Consider the following 18832-nt stretch of genomic DNA (forward strand, 5'->3'; position numbering starts at 1 on the left):
GTAATTTAGCTATTTTGCTTTAAGCGACTTCTATTTAACTTTGTGATGGATATTGACTTTATTTTGTTGGAAGCATCCCTAGGTGGGTGGGGATTAACAATTGTACAAATGGACAGGCTGCCCTCTCCAAGCTAAAGGGTGGGGCCACAAATAATTTATTACTTCGAAATGGTTGAGAACCCCACCCAATAACCATATATACAATTGCTTAGTATAAGGAGTTTTAATGCACATTTGCTTCCATAATGGCGCTGGGGTCTCGCCCCACCCTTGGAGACTTAGTCCCAGGGTCATTACTTTGAAACGGTTGAGATCCCCACCCGATAACCATACATGTATACACTTGCTGGGCATGAAAAATCTAATGCAGATATGCTACAAGGATTGGCCTTGGGGTCTTGCCCTATCCCTGGGATCTTATTTGGAGAACATTTTGCCATGATTGCTTAGATATCAAGGTGGGCGATACAGGCCCTCTAGGCCACTTGTTATAATTTAGGCTCTGCCAAAAAGTGTTGTCTAAACGTTTTTAGTTAGGTTGGTAGAGGGTCAGGGCCTGCAGGGGTATAAGATAATACAGGAAGCAAATCTGGGCTAAAGGAAACAATGGAGAAATAATGGTTTATTTTAGGGACAATTACATAATCAGACATAATTTACAGGTATAGGTTTATTTAATGTCATCTGTCTTCTCTTCTGTTGAATTTCGATTCCTCTTATGGCTTGACAAGTGAATTCCGTTTAGGCTTCAATGAACACAGCACTAGCGAACGTTGGATCTCATTCTTCCGTGTACCAGTTTATTGTTAGTGTAGACCTCTCTGCTGAAACATGGTTAAAAGACATTTAAACATAATTAGATGTGAAACATTCCAAGGCTTAGGTAATTCACGGTCTAGTCTTGAATGAAATCTGATAAAAGTTAACATACCTGGAATGAAACTTTGACAAAATCACTTCAGACATTTTACATGGTTCATTGTAGGTGACAACGTTGTAAGCGTTGCTTCGCTTCTTTGAGGTGCCCCTTAATGTATTCGGCTTCCGGTTTGCGTTTGGATGCTGATTTGGAACTCATATTGTTGTTACTGTTTAGCGTAGCCTGAATAGTGCGAGTTTATGGACATATTGGTCAGCAGTGATCACCAGTTCATGTCCGACAAGTTGGCCGATATCATTTGGAATGTGAATTTCAAGATACTGACGACTTCTGTCAAAGATTATGCCAGACAATGAACAAAACGAAAATAAAAGCTAAATTAATTTCACTTTCAGAGTGTGTAAAATCAATCTGGTCAATCATTCAGAAAAAAAGCAGCAGCTTGGAATTAAAAATGAAAACACAAGTCTTTTCCCGACCCAGATGTCGAAACCATACTCGACTCATCTAGCTTATCAAGCTTCTGTACATGACAGTACTTCCGAATGCTTTTTAATAAGAAGGGTATGGAGCTTCCGAGTTGATATTGGTTTCAGAAACTTTACAAGAATCCTTATTGTCAACTTTATTTTCGCTGCCTCTGCCATGCAGTTGCTGGACCAACGATTATCCAAACTTTTTGCTTCTAGTACCATTCTTGTAACCATTTAATCAGGGTTACAGTGGTATTGGGATACTGCATATCATAGATAAGGGATTTTATGGAATGTGGATTTTGAAAACTCAAAAAGTCTTTTTGATCAATCTTGGTCTCCTTCTTAAAAGTTTCATCTGTCAGATCATCATATCTAACACCAAGTAGAAGGAACGTAATCGGTCTGTTATACAGGAGAATTTCTTTTAAAAGAAAAGTCAACGACGATATTAATGCATGAATTTAAGCTTTCTGATGAAGCATGTTTTGCATAAAATAAATATCGAAGTCTCAGAAGAGATACGGGTATAGATAGAAGATTTTCGAGCAGACTGTGGCATTCTTATGGGGCAAACTGTGCCCCTCTTCTGGTTGAGGTTGAATTTATCGAAGATCCTTTCAGACCTGGTAATAATTTTCTTTGTTAACTCCTCGATGTTCACTTTCAGATATATCGACTATACCTCCTTAACTTGAAATCAAGAACAATAAAGCCTCGCCATTTCCCTTGATCTTTACCAACATGGCCAACAGGGACGGCTTACTAACAAACAGTATGATAAGCGGGGCGATTTTCCGATCGTGAGTTTTCCTTGTCGTTATAGAAACCTCGCCGTTCCACCAGTTAACGTTGGTAACATGTCGCAATTGATACGTTATTCAAGAGCTTGCTCTGAATATCATGCAATCTGCGACAGATACCGCCTGCTGACGGACAGTTGTATGACACAGATATTCGAGAGATGCAGATTGATGAAGACAATAGGCTTATCAACTAGTCAACATTATACTATTTTATTTCTTTGTGTGATATGAAAATCGACGCTTTCAATTATGCATATTGATCCTTATTAGTTTGCCTTGTTGTTTCGTTTTCACTTCCCCGGTCGTTATTTTGAGATCATGACCTGACTTGTCTTCGATTTATTATTTCTAGAATCACATATTTTGTTGACACTAAGTGATATTATCCTGTTGTTTTATTGTCCCAACAAAAACTGTTCTCCTTTTCAATCAATTTCCCACAATTACCCCCCAAGGCCTCTACATGTTGATTTTAATCCAACTTGGTGTTGGAGCTCCCGGCCAAAATATCAATAAAAGATCCAGTTCTTATTATCTACTGTCAAATAGATCGTAGAGTTAATGTCTGAAATTCGTTAGCATTTGAATATACATAATGTTTTGTATAGGTATAAACTGAGTCCGCCTTGAGTAATGAAGCAGCGCATGTGTTTCAGGTACAAACTGAATAAATGCATAATTAAAGAGTTCATGTAAATGGAGTCCGTATCTATTTCAATGTTATTCGCAGTCAGTGCACTAGAATTAAAAATAAAAGACCAGCTTACAACCTTGCATGTCACCGGCTATCTTTTCTTACCACGGTTTTTAGACCAATATATGTGTATATGTATTAGTACTGTATGTAGAGTATGTGGATATACTCCGGCAGTAGTGCGTATCAAACCCGGTGCTATTTAAAAAAACCAGATACTATTTACATCCTCGATTTCCAAGGGTTATACCTACTTACGTTCTTTGCATACAGCTAGCTTATTGATTGGTTTCAGGTAAAATAACCCTTCAAGTCCATTGGGAATTTCTGTATGTCGGAGATATTGCTTTTAAAGGGGTCATACCGTTTATTTTAGAACTGGCAACAACTCCCAATTTCTTCTCATTTGAGAACGAACAGGGGAATTTGACATGATCATGTTTTGTAAAAATGTAAGTTATTTCGCTCGTTTTGTTCAGTTTTGTTTTTTAATTGCGATATTCCTCGCTACAGAGTCATGTCTTTTTGAACAAAGGCCATACAAAATTGATTTAAATGCAACCTGATAGGTTTTTTTATGTTGTGCAGCAAAATACGATATCGCAGCACTGTAATAGATACTAAAGTAGGTGGCTTTATAGATTAGAATGGAGCTCATCGTGGTGCTATATACACAGTGTTATCTTTGCAAAATTTGTATGCATATTGTGCAGTGTGCACTATCCTATCGTACCAGTAAACATTTCGCAGAAATTGTATACTGGCCTACATTTATAACATTCTAAGAATAGAGTGGCATAGGGTATACTCTTCCTACTGGCTGGATTATAACCTCCCAGATATGTGAGTATGTATTGATTTAGATTTATGTTTTAATACCGAATGTCATATTATTTCGTTAAGTAAGGTTTTCTTTTACGTCATTAAGTTAATGTGTGACGAACGATACTGACTTAAATCATGTAAATAAAGCAATTCACGCACTGAGTTTCTCTCCTTCTTGCTTAGTCTATTCGGTGATGTCTTTAAAAGCGCCTGTGGCTCGCCAGTTGTCAAAATAACTTGGCCGTTTGATTGTAATACTACAATGTCCAGTCAATGATACTGAAGTGTATTAGTTGTCACTCAGTGTCCCAAACATATTCGGACAACGTTTTTATATGACTTTAGTCGTTGCCACGGCGCAAAACCCTAAACAAACACATACACGGCTTAGAATATACATGTTACAATTCACCAAAATCAATATATAAACTCCATTAATTTTAAACAAAAGGAACTATTTAAGAACCATAAATAAGGAAACTGTTTATTTAAAATTCAAACTATAATGTTTACATGCTAATAATAAGAATATACCACGACTATAATGTACAATGTTACATTTAGTTAACATACGGTACGTGAACAGACATTCTTTATCTATATTCAAAGGCTCAGTTAGGACCTTTTTAAAATGTAGTCTGACCCACGAAAGGGGTCGCCGCCGACAGGTTGATCTGGGCTACACTCGTAGCTCGATATGGCTGCTATGTGTGTACCTGTGCAATCATTCCGTTGCACAGGTAAAAACGACAAATGTATATACACGTACGCAATGTCACGTGGTGACAATAGTGTTGTGCAGAGCTGAAACGTAAATCTTCAATAACTTCGATTGGATATGAAAATGAAACCTTTTGTTTGTATATCATTAAGTAATTAGCCAGAGTGAGAGATAACTGTTTCTTTATGATATTATATATACATATTTTTAAAAATTTAAATGTGATCAACATGAAGCTTCCTTAATGTAATAAGATATCTCAAGATGTGTTATATACATATATGTTCACATAATCCTATGTAAAAGTTTGTTTCAAGATTTCATATGAACATAATATCATGTAATAAGTTGACTTCATATTCCAGATATCATATTCATATTATCGTATGTAATAACTTTTATTTCACATATCTTATACACAAAATTTATGTAGTAGGTTGATTCCAGGTTTTTAAGATTAAATATACCATACTTATGTAATCTAATGTTTACTCAAGATTTAAGTTTGATTTCAGATACCATATGCATCAAACCTTTTATAATAGTTTGACTGCAGATTTAATATTCACATAGTTTTATGTAAAAGAGTTGACTCCACGTATCAAATGTACACATAATCTTCTGTAACAAGCTTATTGAAGATATTCCAGATGTTAAATACCATATTCACCTACTTAAATTTAATTAGATGACTCCAGATTGCTTATTCACATTCTATTATGTAGTATGTTGACCATAGATACCATATACTGATAACAAGTCATGGTGTGATGAGATTATTCTAGATATCATAATACCATTATCTTCTGTGATATATTGATTCCAGATTTCATATCATCAAAATATTTTGCAAGTTTATTTCAGATATCATATGTACAAAATATTATGTGATAACTTGACTAGATTTCATATCATCACAATATTATGCAAGGTTATTTCAGATATCATATGTTCAAAATATTATGTGATAACTTGACTCTAGAATTTATATCATCACAATATTATGCAAGTTTATTTCAGATATCATATGTACAAAATATTATGTGATAACTTGACTAGATTTCATATCATCACAATATTATGCAAGTTTATTTCAGATATCATATGTACAAAATATTATGCAATAACTTAAGTCTAGATTTCATATTCATATCATCTATTGTAAAAGTTTGACCCAAGATGTCATATAACGATGTGTAGTATGTTGATTTCATAAACACATGACGTTAAGTAACATTTCAATCTGATTAAAATAAATCTTGTAATATTGATACATCCAACTAAATACATGTGCATATAATATACAAACAATAGGAAAGTATGTAGAGGATCTTACATGATTTTCCATTTTATATGAGATTTATTAAACGAGTCTAAGAATTTTTCAATTTAGCGAGCCTCTGGCTCATATGAAATGAAAACGAGTATATGATCCTTTTCATCACATAACCGAGATTTTTGGCATTTATTCATGTAAAACGACAATTTTCATGAAACCTTGAAATGTAAAAGCCGCCATTTTGACTCCAGTGCGTAAGACTGTGACGTCATGTACTTGTCCTTGGCGTGACGTCACAATTGAAACAATTGAAGCTTACACCCAATCACAGGGCTGATAGGTCATATTACATGGGTTAATACGCAAAAAATATGACATGGGTATATTCACTGGATTACTCAGACATTATGTGATAAACAATATAATCAAAACAAGATTTCATCCCATTGTAGACACCCGAATATTGCCACAAAAAAACCTTCCAGATCAGATATCTAGCAAATCAGATATCCAGATATCTGGTCATATTGGAACGTTTTTGGTTTTAATGTTATTTATTTTAGTAGACATTTCAATCCTTATCAGCTAGATACCCTTTTAATGGTTAGCTATAATGAAATACAGCCAATTAATGTTAAAAGTGACGTACATATTTAATTTTAACATTTCCAGTTAATTTACCATTTCTTTTTAAAATACCGTGTTAATAGCCAAAATTTAATGTCAAATTCATTTTTTTTCTTCATAAAATATTAATTTTACATATGAACTGTCAATAAAATTGTTAAACATTTCTCCCTCAGTATAATAACGCTATATGTCAAAAATCAACAATTATTTTCAAGATTGATGTTACGACTTTCTTCATTTCTATCGACTAAGTCGCACCATAGGTAACCATATAAAGAATATCAAGCTAACCAGGTTGAGGATATGTCCACTTTGAACAGCACCGACTCTTACAAGTAGTGCTTTAAGCGAGGAAATGGAAGCTCATGGTCAAGTTGTTCAAAGCTTGATCAGCTTAACAAAAAAGTTTACGCAAATTGTCCAAAATACCCTTTTCTCAAAGTGTGTGAGAATATGTTTTTTTGTCCTCAGACATGTTTCTATTTAGCATGGTATACTATGCTTTTTAATTTCATGTTTAAATTTTCGTTTTCTTTGTTTATTATTTGTTTTCGAAATCATAAATTATGAAAAGAATATCTGGTAATCAAGCCTTGAGAGTAGAATTAGGACTCCGACAGTTGTCGACCATGAGCTATGGCAATAGACTGAACAATCTGACTTCATGTTATTATATAAATCACTCTCAAATTAAAATAATATTTTTTTTTATTGGAATGTAATCGAATATGATAAAAGTTATTTTGATACTAAACATTTAAGGATAATATTTTTTAATAGTTGGTACCAATGAAATTCATGATTAGATAAATGTATTGATAGGATTTCAAAACCTGTTTTAGTAGAGAAACAATAGAGAATCAAGTTCTTTTGTGTTCGTTTTTTGAATAATTTACATTATGAACATTATGATCGTGTAAATAGCCGATTGTTCAGTCGATGAACTACGCATAACCTCACTTTTTAGGATAAAAAATATGACATAAATAAAGAATAAAATGTACTTAAGGCACAACAGCACAATGATCCCAAGACTCGGATGGAATCAATTAAGCTAAATACAAAAATTTACTTTTTTTGTTAAATGACAATGTTGTTTTCATTGCCTAAATTTAATCGAAATTGTTTATTCACAATATTGTATTTGAATGGTATTTATTAATAAATCTTCAACAAATAAATTTTCAAGTTTTTCTTATTTTACCTGTTGTGTATAATTTCGAACCTTTTGCTATAGAATAATACATTTTGTTTTAGAATATATTCTCATAATAAATAATGCTTATGTGCTTCTAAAATGTACTTCTCATATGGATGGAGGATAGTGTCTCGAATAAACAATGAAAAAACAATACATTAAAAAAAAGAACTAAAAAAGAACAACATTATATAAAGCATATAAAATAGGTATATGATGTATATAACGTCTCACATATGCAGAGATATGTGACATACACACGCTCAATACAGATACGCATACCAAAGCATCATTGTCGATGTAAAGTATCCATAACATAGCAGTCAGTGACAAAACTATTATCACTAACTGCCATAGAGGAAATATACAACCTGTTATTCATATAGATATGATCAAATTAAAACTGACCTCTTGAGACAGAGTGTAGGGTACTTGTCATACAACTATAATCAAATTATAGCTACGTTCTAGGGAGAATATACCGTATCTGTCATACAGCCATAATTAAATTATGACTAAGTTCTAGGGAGAGTATAATTAGATTATAAGGAACTTCTAGGGAGGGTGTACGGTCCCTGTCATACATACAGCTATATCCATATTATAGCTAACTTCTAGGTAGAATATACGGTCCCTGTCATACATACAGCTATATCCATATTATAGCTAACTTCTAGGGAGAGTATACGGTCCCTGTCATACATACAGCTATAACCAGATGATAACTTACTTCTAGGGAGTGTTTACGGGACCTGTCATACAGTTATAACCATATGATAACTTATTTATAGGAAGAGTATACGGTCCCTGTCATACTAACAGCTATAACCAAATGATAACTAACCTCTAGGGAGAGTATACGGTCCCTGTCATACAAACAGCTATAACCAGATTATAATAACCTCTAGGGAGAGTATACGGTCCCTGTCATATTAACAGCTATAACCAGATTATAACTTATCCTCTAGGAAGAGTATACGATCCCTGTCATACTAACAGCTATAACCAGATTATAACTTAACCTCTAGGAAGAGTATACGATCCCTGTCATACAAACAGCTATAACCAGATTATAACTTAACCTCTAGGGAGAGTCTTAGGCTTTAATCTAACTTATCAATCAATATTGAGTTCATTCTCTCTACCTTTAAAAGACCTGTTGTCATTGATATTTTATTCAAAGAATCAAGGAATAGTATAAAAATAACTTAATCGAATTATTTTTCGAGTTTTTGTGTATTAGATTAAAATAATATCTGCCGACATTTCCATTATTAAGGAACATAAAAATCAATATTGCTATTAAAATACAAAGATATCATGTGATGTTTTGGTATGCTTACCTGTACAGATTGTGAGAACATGTGGCGAAATTTACTCGGGTGACTTAACGCAGGGATGAAAGACATAGCAACATTACTATTACTAAAACATACGAAGGAAAAACACACTATACAGGAAAAAGGGCGAAACTAGAAAACAGTAAAATGTGTTTTTAGTCACATTGTCTGCATAGTAGTTGTGCGAAATCAGACACACGAGTTACAACGTGCACTTAAATATCCAAAAGCAATCTTAATTAGATGTTGGTTCAATAGTCCGCGTTAGCAAAATATCTAATTATACTAGTAAAAACTTGTATAAATGATATCCTGCACGATTAAACCAGAATTTACATAAAAATAAAAAAGAACAAGATAAATATGATTGTTTAACAGATAGCCAGGTTTTGTAACATCTTCGAAATCAAAGGGATACGCTCTCGATATTCCTACATCTTTTCTGCAGAGTAGATATACGCTATCTCGTACGGATCCCTTGGTTTGTTCTCCTAGAGTGAATGCGCATGCCTATCTACATGTTTGAAACCAGCATTTTGACCTTTTCCTTTGGGTTTGTATTTCCCGAGTACTTGTCTTGTGGTGGCGAAACAGGAAAAGCTGAAAGCATTAAAAATAGCCATATAATGGTTTGTATAAGTTTTTGAAAACGTAGGCCCTTTCAAATGTTAACATTGTATAATAGCTTATAGCTATTGTTTCTTGATGGTACTGGAATCGAAATAATTGAATATTTAACTCAGGGTAAATCTTTACAGTTGTTTGTGAATATCCTACCTCTTCGGTCTTTGTTGTTAGTGGTAGTCTGTCGGTTCCGATACCACATGAACAGCATCACGGCTACTGCACCGAGACTGAAAGTCCCTAATATAATCAGCAAAAATTGGTATATCTCCATTCTCATACCTGTTAAAGAGCAATACATCTACTCAATATTTGTACGAAATTATCTAATCGAAATGAGAACATTTATCAAAAGAAATGTGGTATATTGGAATGTAGATATTTTTAAGACTTTTACATTCTGTTATGCTCACCATCTGACGATAAGGTATTGTCAAATGTTGGTGTTACAAATGACGTCAACCCTCAGGTAACACTACAGGGGAGGTAACGACTGTCTTATTATTAGTGATGGCATAATGTCGCTCATATAGCGAAAATTAGACAATCGAAATGTATGATAATTAGATGAATGGGGGCCTAACTATTACAATGTCAATATATGGATTATACGCAACGAGTACAATTAATGCCATTATAACTAAAAGGGAATTTGATTTCAACAATTTGATATTCATCAAAGAACAAATAGTGTACCTGTTTTCTCCTTCTTAACCGCGTGGACACATTCTGCTGCAGAAATAAAATATCACCAATATCACTTCAAGAATCATTTCATGTATTAAATAAAATGGTAGAAAAAAATTCTCTGAAAACTAAGAATTACATTCCAATAAAATTGTCTTTCTGCAAAGTTAACGTCAAAATGTTTAATCCAAAATGAAATATTCGCTTGAGATTCTTGTACATATATACAGGCTATGTATAAATTATCATAAAAACGGTTGAAATTAGGAGCAAGAAGTATAAGATTTACAGCTCAGAACCAACTAGGTTTATCCAGCCTTAATGATTTTTATGTAGTCGTGTAAACTGATCAAGATTTGTGATATTTGTATGTAAATACCTTTATGTAAATTTCCTACTTAACAATCTTGGTTTGTTATGCAATATTGATAATCCTAAACCTGACCAATCCACAGGTTCAGGAGATGACATATTGCCAAATTATAGATACAATACAATACAATACAATTATAGATGTGCACTTGGAACGTTTAGTGGTAGCCTAAATGAGCGGTAGTTTAGTGGTTTGGTTAACCACTTAACATCCATTTAGTGGTTACCTATAAATAAAACCCTTCACTTTCGTAGGATTACGGGGACGCCTCATCAAAACCTCTATGTTTCTAATACCGTACTAACCACAGTCAATCACGTTGTGATACTGTTAAGTCACATAGTGGCATCTAACAAAGATGGATTTTATAAAAAAAAATATACAGAATTTCTTCTAAGTTTTGAATCACAATCAGTGGCGTAGCATACATGTATGCTTATATGCTCAAGCATACACTAAAATTTTCATTTTTTTATCTTATCTATTCAATCATTTCCCTTTTCTATGATTAATATGGACCGTCCGTATCAATCATAAAAAGGGGGGGGGGGGGGGGAGGAAACAATCTTTAATATTTTAGTCTGATAATTTAAGAATCTCGAGAGGTTTATGTATATCAAAACCTACTTAGTGAAGTTAAAAATTTAATATAATTCATATTAAAAGTCGGGTTTTACTAGTTAATAATCAGACGCATCCGACGCTCGACCCCCTGTAAGCATATACACTCCGAAAAATGATTTGCTACGCCACTGCCAATCGTTGTCAAAAAACAACTTCTGTTGAAAATTCTACTTACCAGTATTGTTTGCACTATTCGCGGCGAGAGGGGCCTGTAGGGTTAACCTGTCGACTGAAAAGAAAACAGCGAAATATGAACTCCAACGTTTGCTACAGCATAGTGCCTGAGTGGTTGTTGATGTGATTTGATTTCAATTGAAGATGTACCAATAATATGTATTTCATCTTCTTTAAGGAAAACTTGTAACCAGCTATGAAATAGTTGACTCATGGTTCTTATGAATTAATTAATCCAAGTGACATTTCAAGTGAAGAAGTTTTGTGTGAACAAATACTTCAATATTAATGCAAAGTAATCACTCATTGAGTCAAGAGCTATGTCAGCATCCAGTTCAGACATAATATGTATTTTATGGCAAATGCAAGCAATTGCCTTTAATTACCACTAATATTTTTTTGTAAAACTGGAACGTGTTTATAACGATAATAGATAACAAATACAAAACTCACTCGCTTCACAGTAGAAGTAGCACTGGGCAAGCATTCCTCCGTCAAAGCCGGGTGTGTTGCAGACCGCTTCATTGCATGGGAAGCATTGCTGTTGGTAGCAATACTCTTTCATTATGTTACACGAGGAATCCCCACACTGGACCAATACATGCTTTAGTATTGGTCTTCCAGTTGTTGGTAGGGTTGTCGCAGCCATTACCATAATGGCTAACAGGCATGCGATGCTGGGTCCCATTCTCAGTCTGTAAAATAATAAGAGACTTTGTACACTTCATGGCCTTCTCTATAAAATGATATAACCGCATACTAATGCAAACAAAACACAGTTTTAAAAACAAGTCTCATCGTATTATTTTATATATATATATGACATTAGAACAGGAGGCAGCTTAATACTTTTTTTAATTTCATATTTCTATTTATATTGGCAGTCAATTGATAATTATAATTTTCAAAAAAGAAAAGGATTAAAGAATATTACAGCCAACGGCTGGTTGTGGCCAGGAGAGGTTTTTCCTAATATCTTATTTCTAGTGAATAAGTCTCCAGGATTTGTGTCATGATAGGAGATTTTTTTTTATCAAGGTTCAAGACGACAAATATTGAATATTCATTATTTATCATTCTTCTATAAGGTAATATAGCAATCACTTTTGAAGTATCGTTCACTCCATTTGTTGTGTTCCGGGTAATTTTTGTATGGTTTGTTATGCGTTTCTGGAATCATTAGATATACCGTGTATTTGTTTTAGTAATATACTGTTAATCTCCTTTGTTTCTTATTTATAGATTTAGTGATGTTATTGTTTCTGTTCATGTGCTAAGATCGAATTTCACCTACATTTTTGTACAAATAGTTAACTGTCACGGTTACGATCACGTGCTCAGTTCATAGCTAGTGTACATGATTTATGCATGAACATTTGAGTGTTAAAATGCAAATGATCGTATGTTTGTTAACCTGTTAGACTACACACTCTAACTGTGAATAGAATAAAGTTTGGCGTCACGATCTGCTTTATGAGACAAAGTTATAGTCTCATAACTTTCAGCTCATTTTGTTAGGTTTTGATGTTGACAATGCAGAGCAAATACTTTTGTATGTCAATACGTTAAAATATATCTGACTACACAAGCTGTTATCCTATTCATGAAGTATATTATTCAACATGTAAAAGAAAATATCATTTATGAAATCGCAAAAAACACCTACTTTATATCGTCTCCGACAATCCGTTGTTTAGATATGGTCCTGCTTCCTCTGGGCCACTTCGAAAGTCCTTCAATTTAATTACAATTTCAATTGCATATACACTAAACACGCTGAAAATTTTCTATGTATAAATAGAACACTATAAATAATATAATATGGAAAATCCAATACACAACTGAATCATGGGATATATCATGCTACCATACCTGTACATTCCTGTGACCTACAGGTGTATATCAATGTTACATAATCATAGCAAACTGGACAATTGTGTGCGCAATACTTTCCAAATTATCAATTGAATGGAAGGCGAATAGACTGGAAACACGTGTTTAATTATATTAACCAACATTGCGCCTTCATTCCCCCTTGACCATGTTAGGGTCTAAAAAGCTTAAATGTACTTTCGTGTGTTATTGCGTTCTCACAAGTTTATAAATGTCAATAATATCTATCTGTTATATAGGATAACGTTCCGTGTGTTATGAAACAAATCATCAATATTCGCTAAATACTATGGTTAACTCTGCAAGGGAAAATAAAAGATGATGATGGTGACAGTTATATCAAATGCATTAGTTATGATATATACAGAACCGTTATGGATTTGTGTAATACTCCCTCATTTTATCGCTTGCTATTTTGATTGATACAATTTATTATTATCATATTTTATACTAGTGACTAAACTTAATCAGTAGTATATATATAGAGAAAAAGAACCGCAAAGGAACAGAGGTTTGTAGTTATCAGCAGTGATAAAACACCTCTTCCGAATAAGATAAAAATGACTATTATTCCTGCAGTACTTTCTAAACAATCAAATACTTTCGAATATGTTTGACAATATTACAAAACATACTATGAATAATGTGGAACAAATTATTTGATATGTACTACCAACGTACAGGGAATGGAATTGCGAGGATTTTTGTCGTTCAGTTATTATTCCCGAAGGGCCAAGTGAGCTTATGTCATACTGCAGCGTCCGTCGTCTGTCGTCCGTCAACTTTTTACATTTTAATCTTCTTCTTCAAACCTACTGGGCCAATTTTGACCAAACTTGACATGAAATACCACTAGGACCCAGGGGTTATTTCATTATTAAATTATGAAATGTATAGGGCTACGCCCCTAGGGGCCTGAGGGGCGGGGCCAATTGGATAAAAAAATGGAGTCATCTTTAAAATTCTTCTTCTCTTCTCCTACAAGTAGTAGAGAGTAATGGCCCTAGGGTCAAGGAGTCAAGAGGGAGGGCGGGGTCAATATTGTGTACATTTAAATTTCTTCTTCAAAACTGCTGGGCCAATTTCGACCAAATTTGACTTGGAACATCACTAGGATATGGGGATCTGACTTTATGAAATTTTTGGGGCTGCACTCCCAGGGGCCTGAGGGGTGGGGCCAAATAGGTAAAGAATGGGGTAATCTTTAAAAATCTTCTTCTCTACTCCTTCAAGTAGCAGAAAGTAACTGCACATTTAATTATAATCATCAACTAGCTTTCTTTTGAATTTATGAAATTTATGACCCTGGGGTCAAGGGGTCAAGGGGTCAAGGGGTCAAGGGGTCAAGGGGTCAAGTGGTAGGGTGGGGTCAAAATTATATGTTATGGATCGTTGTATCTTTGAAACAGTTGAGACCCCCACCCCATAACCATATATAGTATTGCAGGGCATCAAGAGATAAATACAATCATGATGTAAAAATAGGCACTGGGTTTTTTCCCCAACCCTAGGGACTTAGTTTCTGGGTTATATCTTTGAAACCGTTGAGATCCCCACCCGATAACCATATATATCATTGCTGGGCATCAAGAGATAAACACAAGCATGATGTAAAAATAGGCCTTGGGGTCTTTCCCCGCCTCTAGGGACTTAGTTTCTGGGTTATATGTTTGAAACCGTTGAGATCCCCACCCGATAACCATATATAGCATTGCTTGGCATCAAGAGATAAACACAAGCATGATGTAAAAATAGGCCACTGGGTCTTTCCCCACCCCTAGGGACTTAGTTTCTGGGTTATATGTTTGAAACCGTTGAGATCCCCACCCCATAACCACATATAGCATTGCTGGGCATCAAGAGATAAACACAAGCATAATGTAAAAATAGGCCTTGGGGTCTTTCCCCACCTCTAGGGACTTAGTTTCCGGGTTATATATTTGAAACCGTTGAGATCCCCACCCCATAACCACATATAGCATTGCTGGGCATCAAGAGATAAACACAATCATTATGTAAAAATAGGCCACTGGGTCTTTCCTAATCCGGATGGACTTAGTTTCTGGGTTATATCTTTAAAACAGTTGAGATCCCCACCCTAACCATAACCATATATACAATTACTGAGTATAAAAACGAATGAACATATGTTTCCAGGATGGCCCTGGGGTTTACCCCACCCTTGGAGACTTGACCCCTTGGTCATAACTTCGAAATGAAAAAAGATCCCCATCCCAAAACTTTATATACAAATGCTGCGCATGAGGAGATGGGGTCTGCCCAACCCTTGTAGACTTAACCCCTGGGTCACAACTTTGAAACGGTTGAGATCCCCAACCCAAAAGTATATATACAAATGCTGGGCATAAAGAGACGAATGCAGTCATGATATTACAATTGATCCTGGGGTCTTGCCACAACCCTAGAGGCTTAGTTTCTGAGTCACAGATTGGAAACAGTTGAGATCCTGACCCCATAACCATACATAAAATTGCTGGGAATGAAAAATCTAATACAGATATGCTACAAGGATTGGCCTAGGGGTCTGACCCATTCCCTTGGACCTTATTTAGAGAATATTTTGCCATGATTGCTTAGATATCAAGGTGAGAGATACAGGTCCTCTGGGCCTCTTGTTTAAATGTACAGGCGAAACTTTAATCAACTGGAATTTGGATACTAAACATTAAATGTAAATGGAGGAATTAATATATTCCATCCAGACTCATGTCTCTGTAAAAAGTTTGTTTTGGGCTCATAGATTTTCCTCAAAATGATAAAGAATCAAAGCACTTTGGGAATCATGTTTCAGGAACAATGTAAACCAACATTTATTGAGAATATTGTTTATTTCTGTGATATTTGAAAACAATATGTTTGCACACGCACACCCATTAATATTACCAAATCGAAAACAAAATCACCTGAACATGTATTCCTGAAGCATCCATGAAGACACTATTATCAGGAAAACTATGAAAAAATGGTTCACATTTCCAGAATAATGACAGGCTAAGGGCACGAGTCAAGCCTGATTACCTGAGTGGGAACATGTTCTGAACAGTGTAAAGGTATTTTATGCATGCTTTACATGTTTGTTTTACCTTCAGACAGCCTTGATGACTTTGTGCTTCATTGTGATATATTACATGCATATACATACCATCATTCTGAACAGTGTAAATGTAAATTATGCATGCTTTACATGTTTGTTTTACCTTCAGACAGCCTTGATGACTTTGTGCTTCATTGTGATATATTACATGCATATACATACCATCATTCTGAACAGTGTAAATGTAAATTATGCATGCTTTACATGTTTGTTTTACCTTCAGTCAGCCTTGATGACTTTGTGCTTCATTGTGACATATTACATGGATATACATACCATCATTCTCAACAGTGTAAAGGTAAATTATGCATGCTTTACATGTTTTTTTTACCTTCAGTCAGCCTTGATGACTTTGTGCTTCATTGTGATATATTACATGGATATACATACCATCATTCTGGGACATTTAAAACATTTTCTTTTTTGGCGATAATAATGACTACATGAACATATCGTAACTTCTCATGAAGGTAACAGGGCTGAGCGCATGACTACATGGATACTTCGGGAGCACATGTACAGATAATTTGTCTCATTATTTATGTTATTCAAAGGTATTCAGAAAAAGAAAAAATCTGTGTTCAAATGACACATTTCAGACAAAAACAAATCTTTCAACTGTGTCATCAATTGTCATAATTTACATTGTTCTTAGAGGAAAAATGATGCACCCACAACAGTTTTTCTACACCGATATGAGCACAGGTGAAATGCCTTAAAGGCATGTTGTTACACATTTTAAAGTTATTTTCTGTTCTTTGTAGATTTATTTATCACAGAATAACAACGCTCCGTTATATATTTTAAAGTTAACTTTGGAATGTCTGACAAATCTCATAAATCTTTAACAAGTTAACAAATAAATATTTCAATAACTTTATGTTGAATGAATTCGACAGTCATCATGCAAAAGTTGTTTATGTCAATTTGAATATTGGACAATATATAACAATATTATTGCTATATATAGATTTCAACTTATTTTAAATAACAGAAGCATTGTATAGGGATAATTCTATTGATGCGGGATATAGAAAACAGAAACCCAGTTCCAAGTTTATGCATATTCAAAATACAATTCACGTGTCTTGCTGAACATGTCAAAGCTTATTATCAAAAATAGCATATCATTACGTGGATGTTGAAGTCAAACTGTCGTCAATAAATAATATGTTCGTTAGAATGTGTCCATTATAATAAACCAGTTAGACTATCTTTACTTCGTCCGGCTCTACTGAATTAAAATGCTTATATATGTATATACACATAGATACGTTTTAGACACAGTCGACGAGGACGCCGAACCGATATCAATAAATTCAAATGATAAAACTACCGATTACCTTGTAAGTATCTCAGCAGTGCTTTAAACACGTCTTGTCGTGGCGAAAGATATCTCTCCACTGAACTTAAACGTAGGTAAAGGAAGACCGGAGTGACTGGATAATAGGGAATTTTTGAAAAATCTATTTTTAAATTATCGTTAATTATTGGAATTCCATAAAAGTCTATCTTTACGTCGCTGTACCTAAAACGGGACATTACCCAGAACAGGACACGTGTGGCAATTCGGCCCAGGAAACTGTCATGCAATGCAAAGAAATACATTTATTTATGTAGTTTTCTCTTGGTAGTACTTTTATGACAATTTAACAGTATATACACTCTATTGGCTGCTACATGGACAATTTAAATGTAAGAATAATTGAAAAAAACAAAAAAAACGTGATTTACGTGATTTATTTGGATATCATTTTCGAAAGTGTATTTGATCAAAATTGATGCTAGTTAGGAAAAGAAATTTAATCAGAACCCCATTTGAACTATATATACTATTATGCTTAAATTGATTGTTCATCTCCCAATAATGGCCAAAATACTGAAATGTCTCGTTAAGGGTATAGTAACACCTGTTCAAAAGCCTACGTGACTCTGATAGTATTTAACGTTCTATTTATAGAACCACGTTAGAAAGTTACATACGCATGTGATATCATATAATAGATATTCACAAATGTATTTAATTGTAATAGATATATAGTTAACTGTAATGAAGTTATCTGTAAGATAACAGTGCATTGTAACTTGAAAGAAATCTCTATTTCAATACAAATATTTATTATATCTAATGATAAAGATATTTCAACTTGTAAGCAATACACATATGTAACTAGTAATGGGCACTATATTTTTTTTTTATCAAAATCAATTATTAATCAATTTTGGAATAATGTGGTACATTGTCATTGGTAAGTATTAAATGTTAATTTAGCTTGCCATGGTTTCCAGTATTCTGAAATAAGTAATAAACCTGTGGATGATTTTACCAAGTACTACTGCACATGAATGAAAGAAGTAGACTCAAGATAAGTGACAGATTTAAAGTTTTATTTTTGATATCATATATGGTGCAAAAGCTACAGTCCAAAAAAGTTTCTAACTTGTACTTCACAATGTTTGATCCTATTACTGTCTTTCAACAGAAACCAAGTTTTT

General features: G+C 34.1%; 2 protein-coding genes across 4 annotated transcripts in view; one reads left to right on the plus strand and one right to left on the minus strand.

Moving 5' to 3' along the window:
• Positions 1-3554: 3554 nt before the first annotated feature.
• The window catches only part of LOC110443847, a 68841-nt gene continuing 53563 nt past the window's right edge, over positions 3555-18832 (plus strand). Inside the window, exon 1 of one of the 2 annotated variants that reach the window (XM_021488274.1) lies at positions 3555-3700. The gene's annotated coding sequence lies outside the window, so the exon portion shown is untranslated. The remainder of the gene's footprint in view (positions 3701-18832) is intronic. The other variant, XM_021488273.1, reaches the window with a different exon arrangement.
• LOC110443846 lies at positions 6025-18007 on the minus strand. Of its 2 annotated transcripts, XM_021488271.1 has the most exons (7): positions 17680-18007; positions 12995-13061; positions 11782-12023; positions 11330-11383; positions 10167-10202; positions 9624-9752; positions 6025-9446 (listed from the first exon to the last, which is right to left on the minus strand). In XM_021488271.1, exons 1-7 carry the CDS (start codon positions 17942-17944, stop codon positions 9361-9363), a joined length of 879 nt encoding a protein of 292 aa, XP_021343946.1. In that variant the 5' UTR covers positions 17945-18007; the 3' UTR covers positions 6025-9360. The 2 variants fall into 2 exon arrangements, with proteins under 2 accessions (XP_021343946.1, XP_021343947.1); XM_021488272.1 differs by lacking the exon at positions 11330-11383.

This window comes from Mizuhopecten yessoensis, unplaced genomic scaffold (assembly GCF_002113885.1).
Source record: "Mizuhopecten yessoensis strain PY_sf001 unplaced genomic scaffold, ASM211388v2 scaffold716361, whole genome shotgun sequence".
Lineage (NCBI taxonomy): Eukaryota > Metazoa > Mollusca > Bivalvia > Pectinida > Pectinidae > Mizuhopecten > Mizuhopecten yessoensis.

Coding starts and splice junctions, on each gene's coding strand:
- LOC110443846 (XM_021488271.1), bottom strand. CDS start 17,944: ATGTATTTCTTTGCATTGCATGACAGTTTCCTGGGCCGAATTGCCACA. Junction 10,203..11,329: donor GAATAGTGCAAACAATACTG/GTAAGTAGAATT, acceptor TTATTTCTGCAG/CAGAATGTGTCCACGCGGTT. Junction 9,447..9,623: donor TAACAACAAAGACCGAAGAG/GTAGGATATTCA, acceptor TAATGCTTTCAG/CTTTTCCTGTTTCGCCACCA.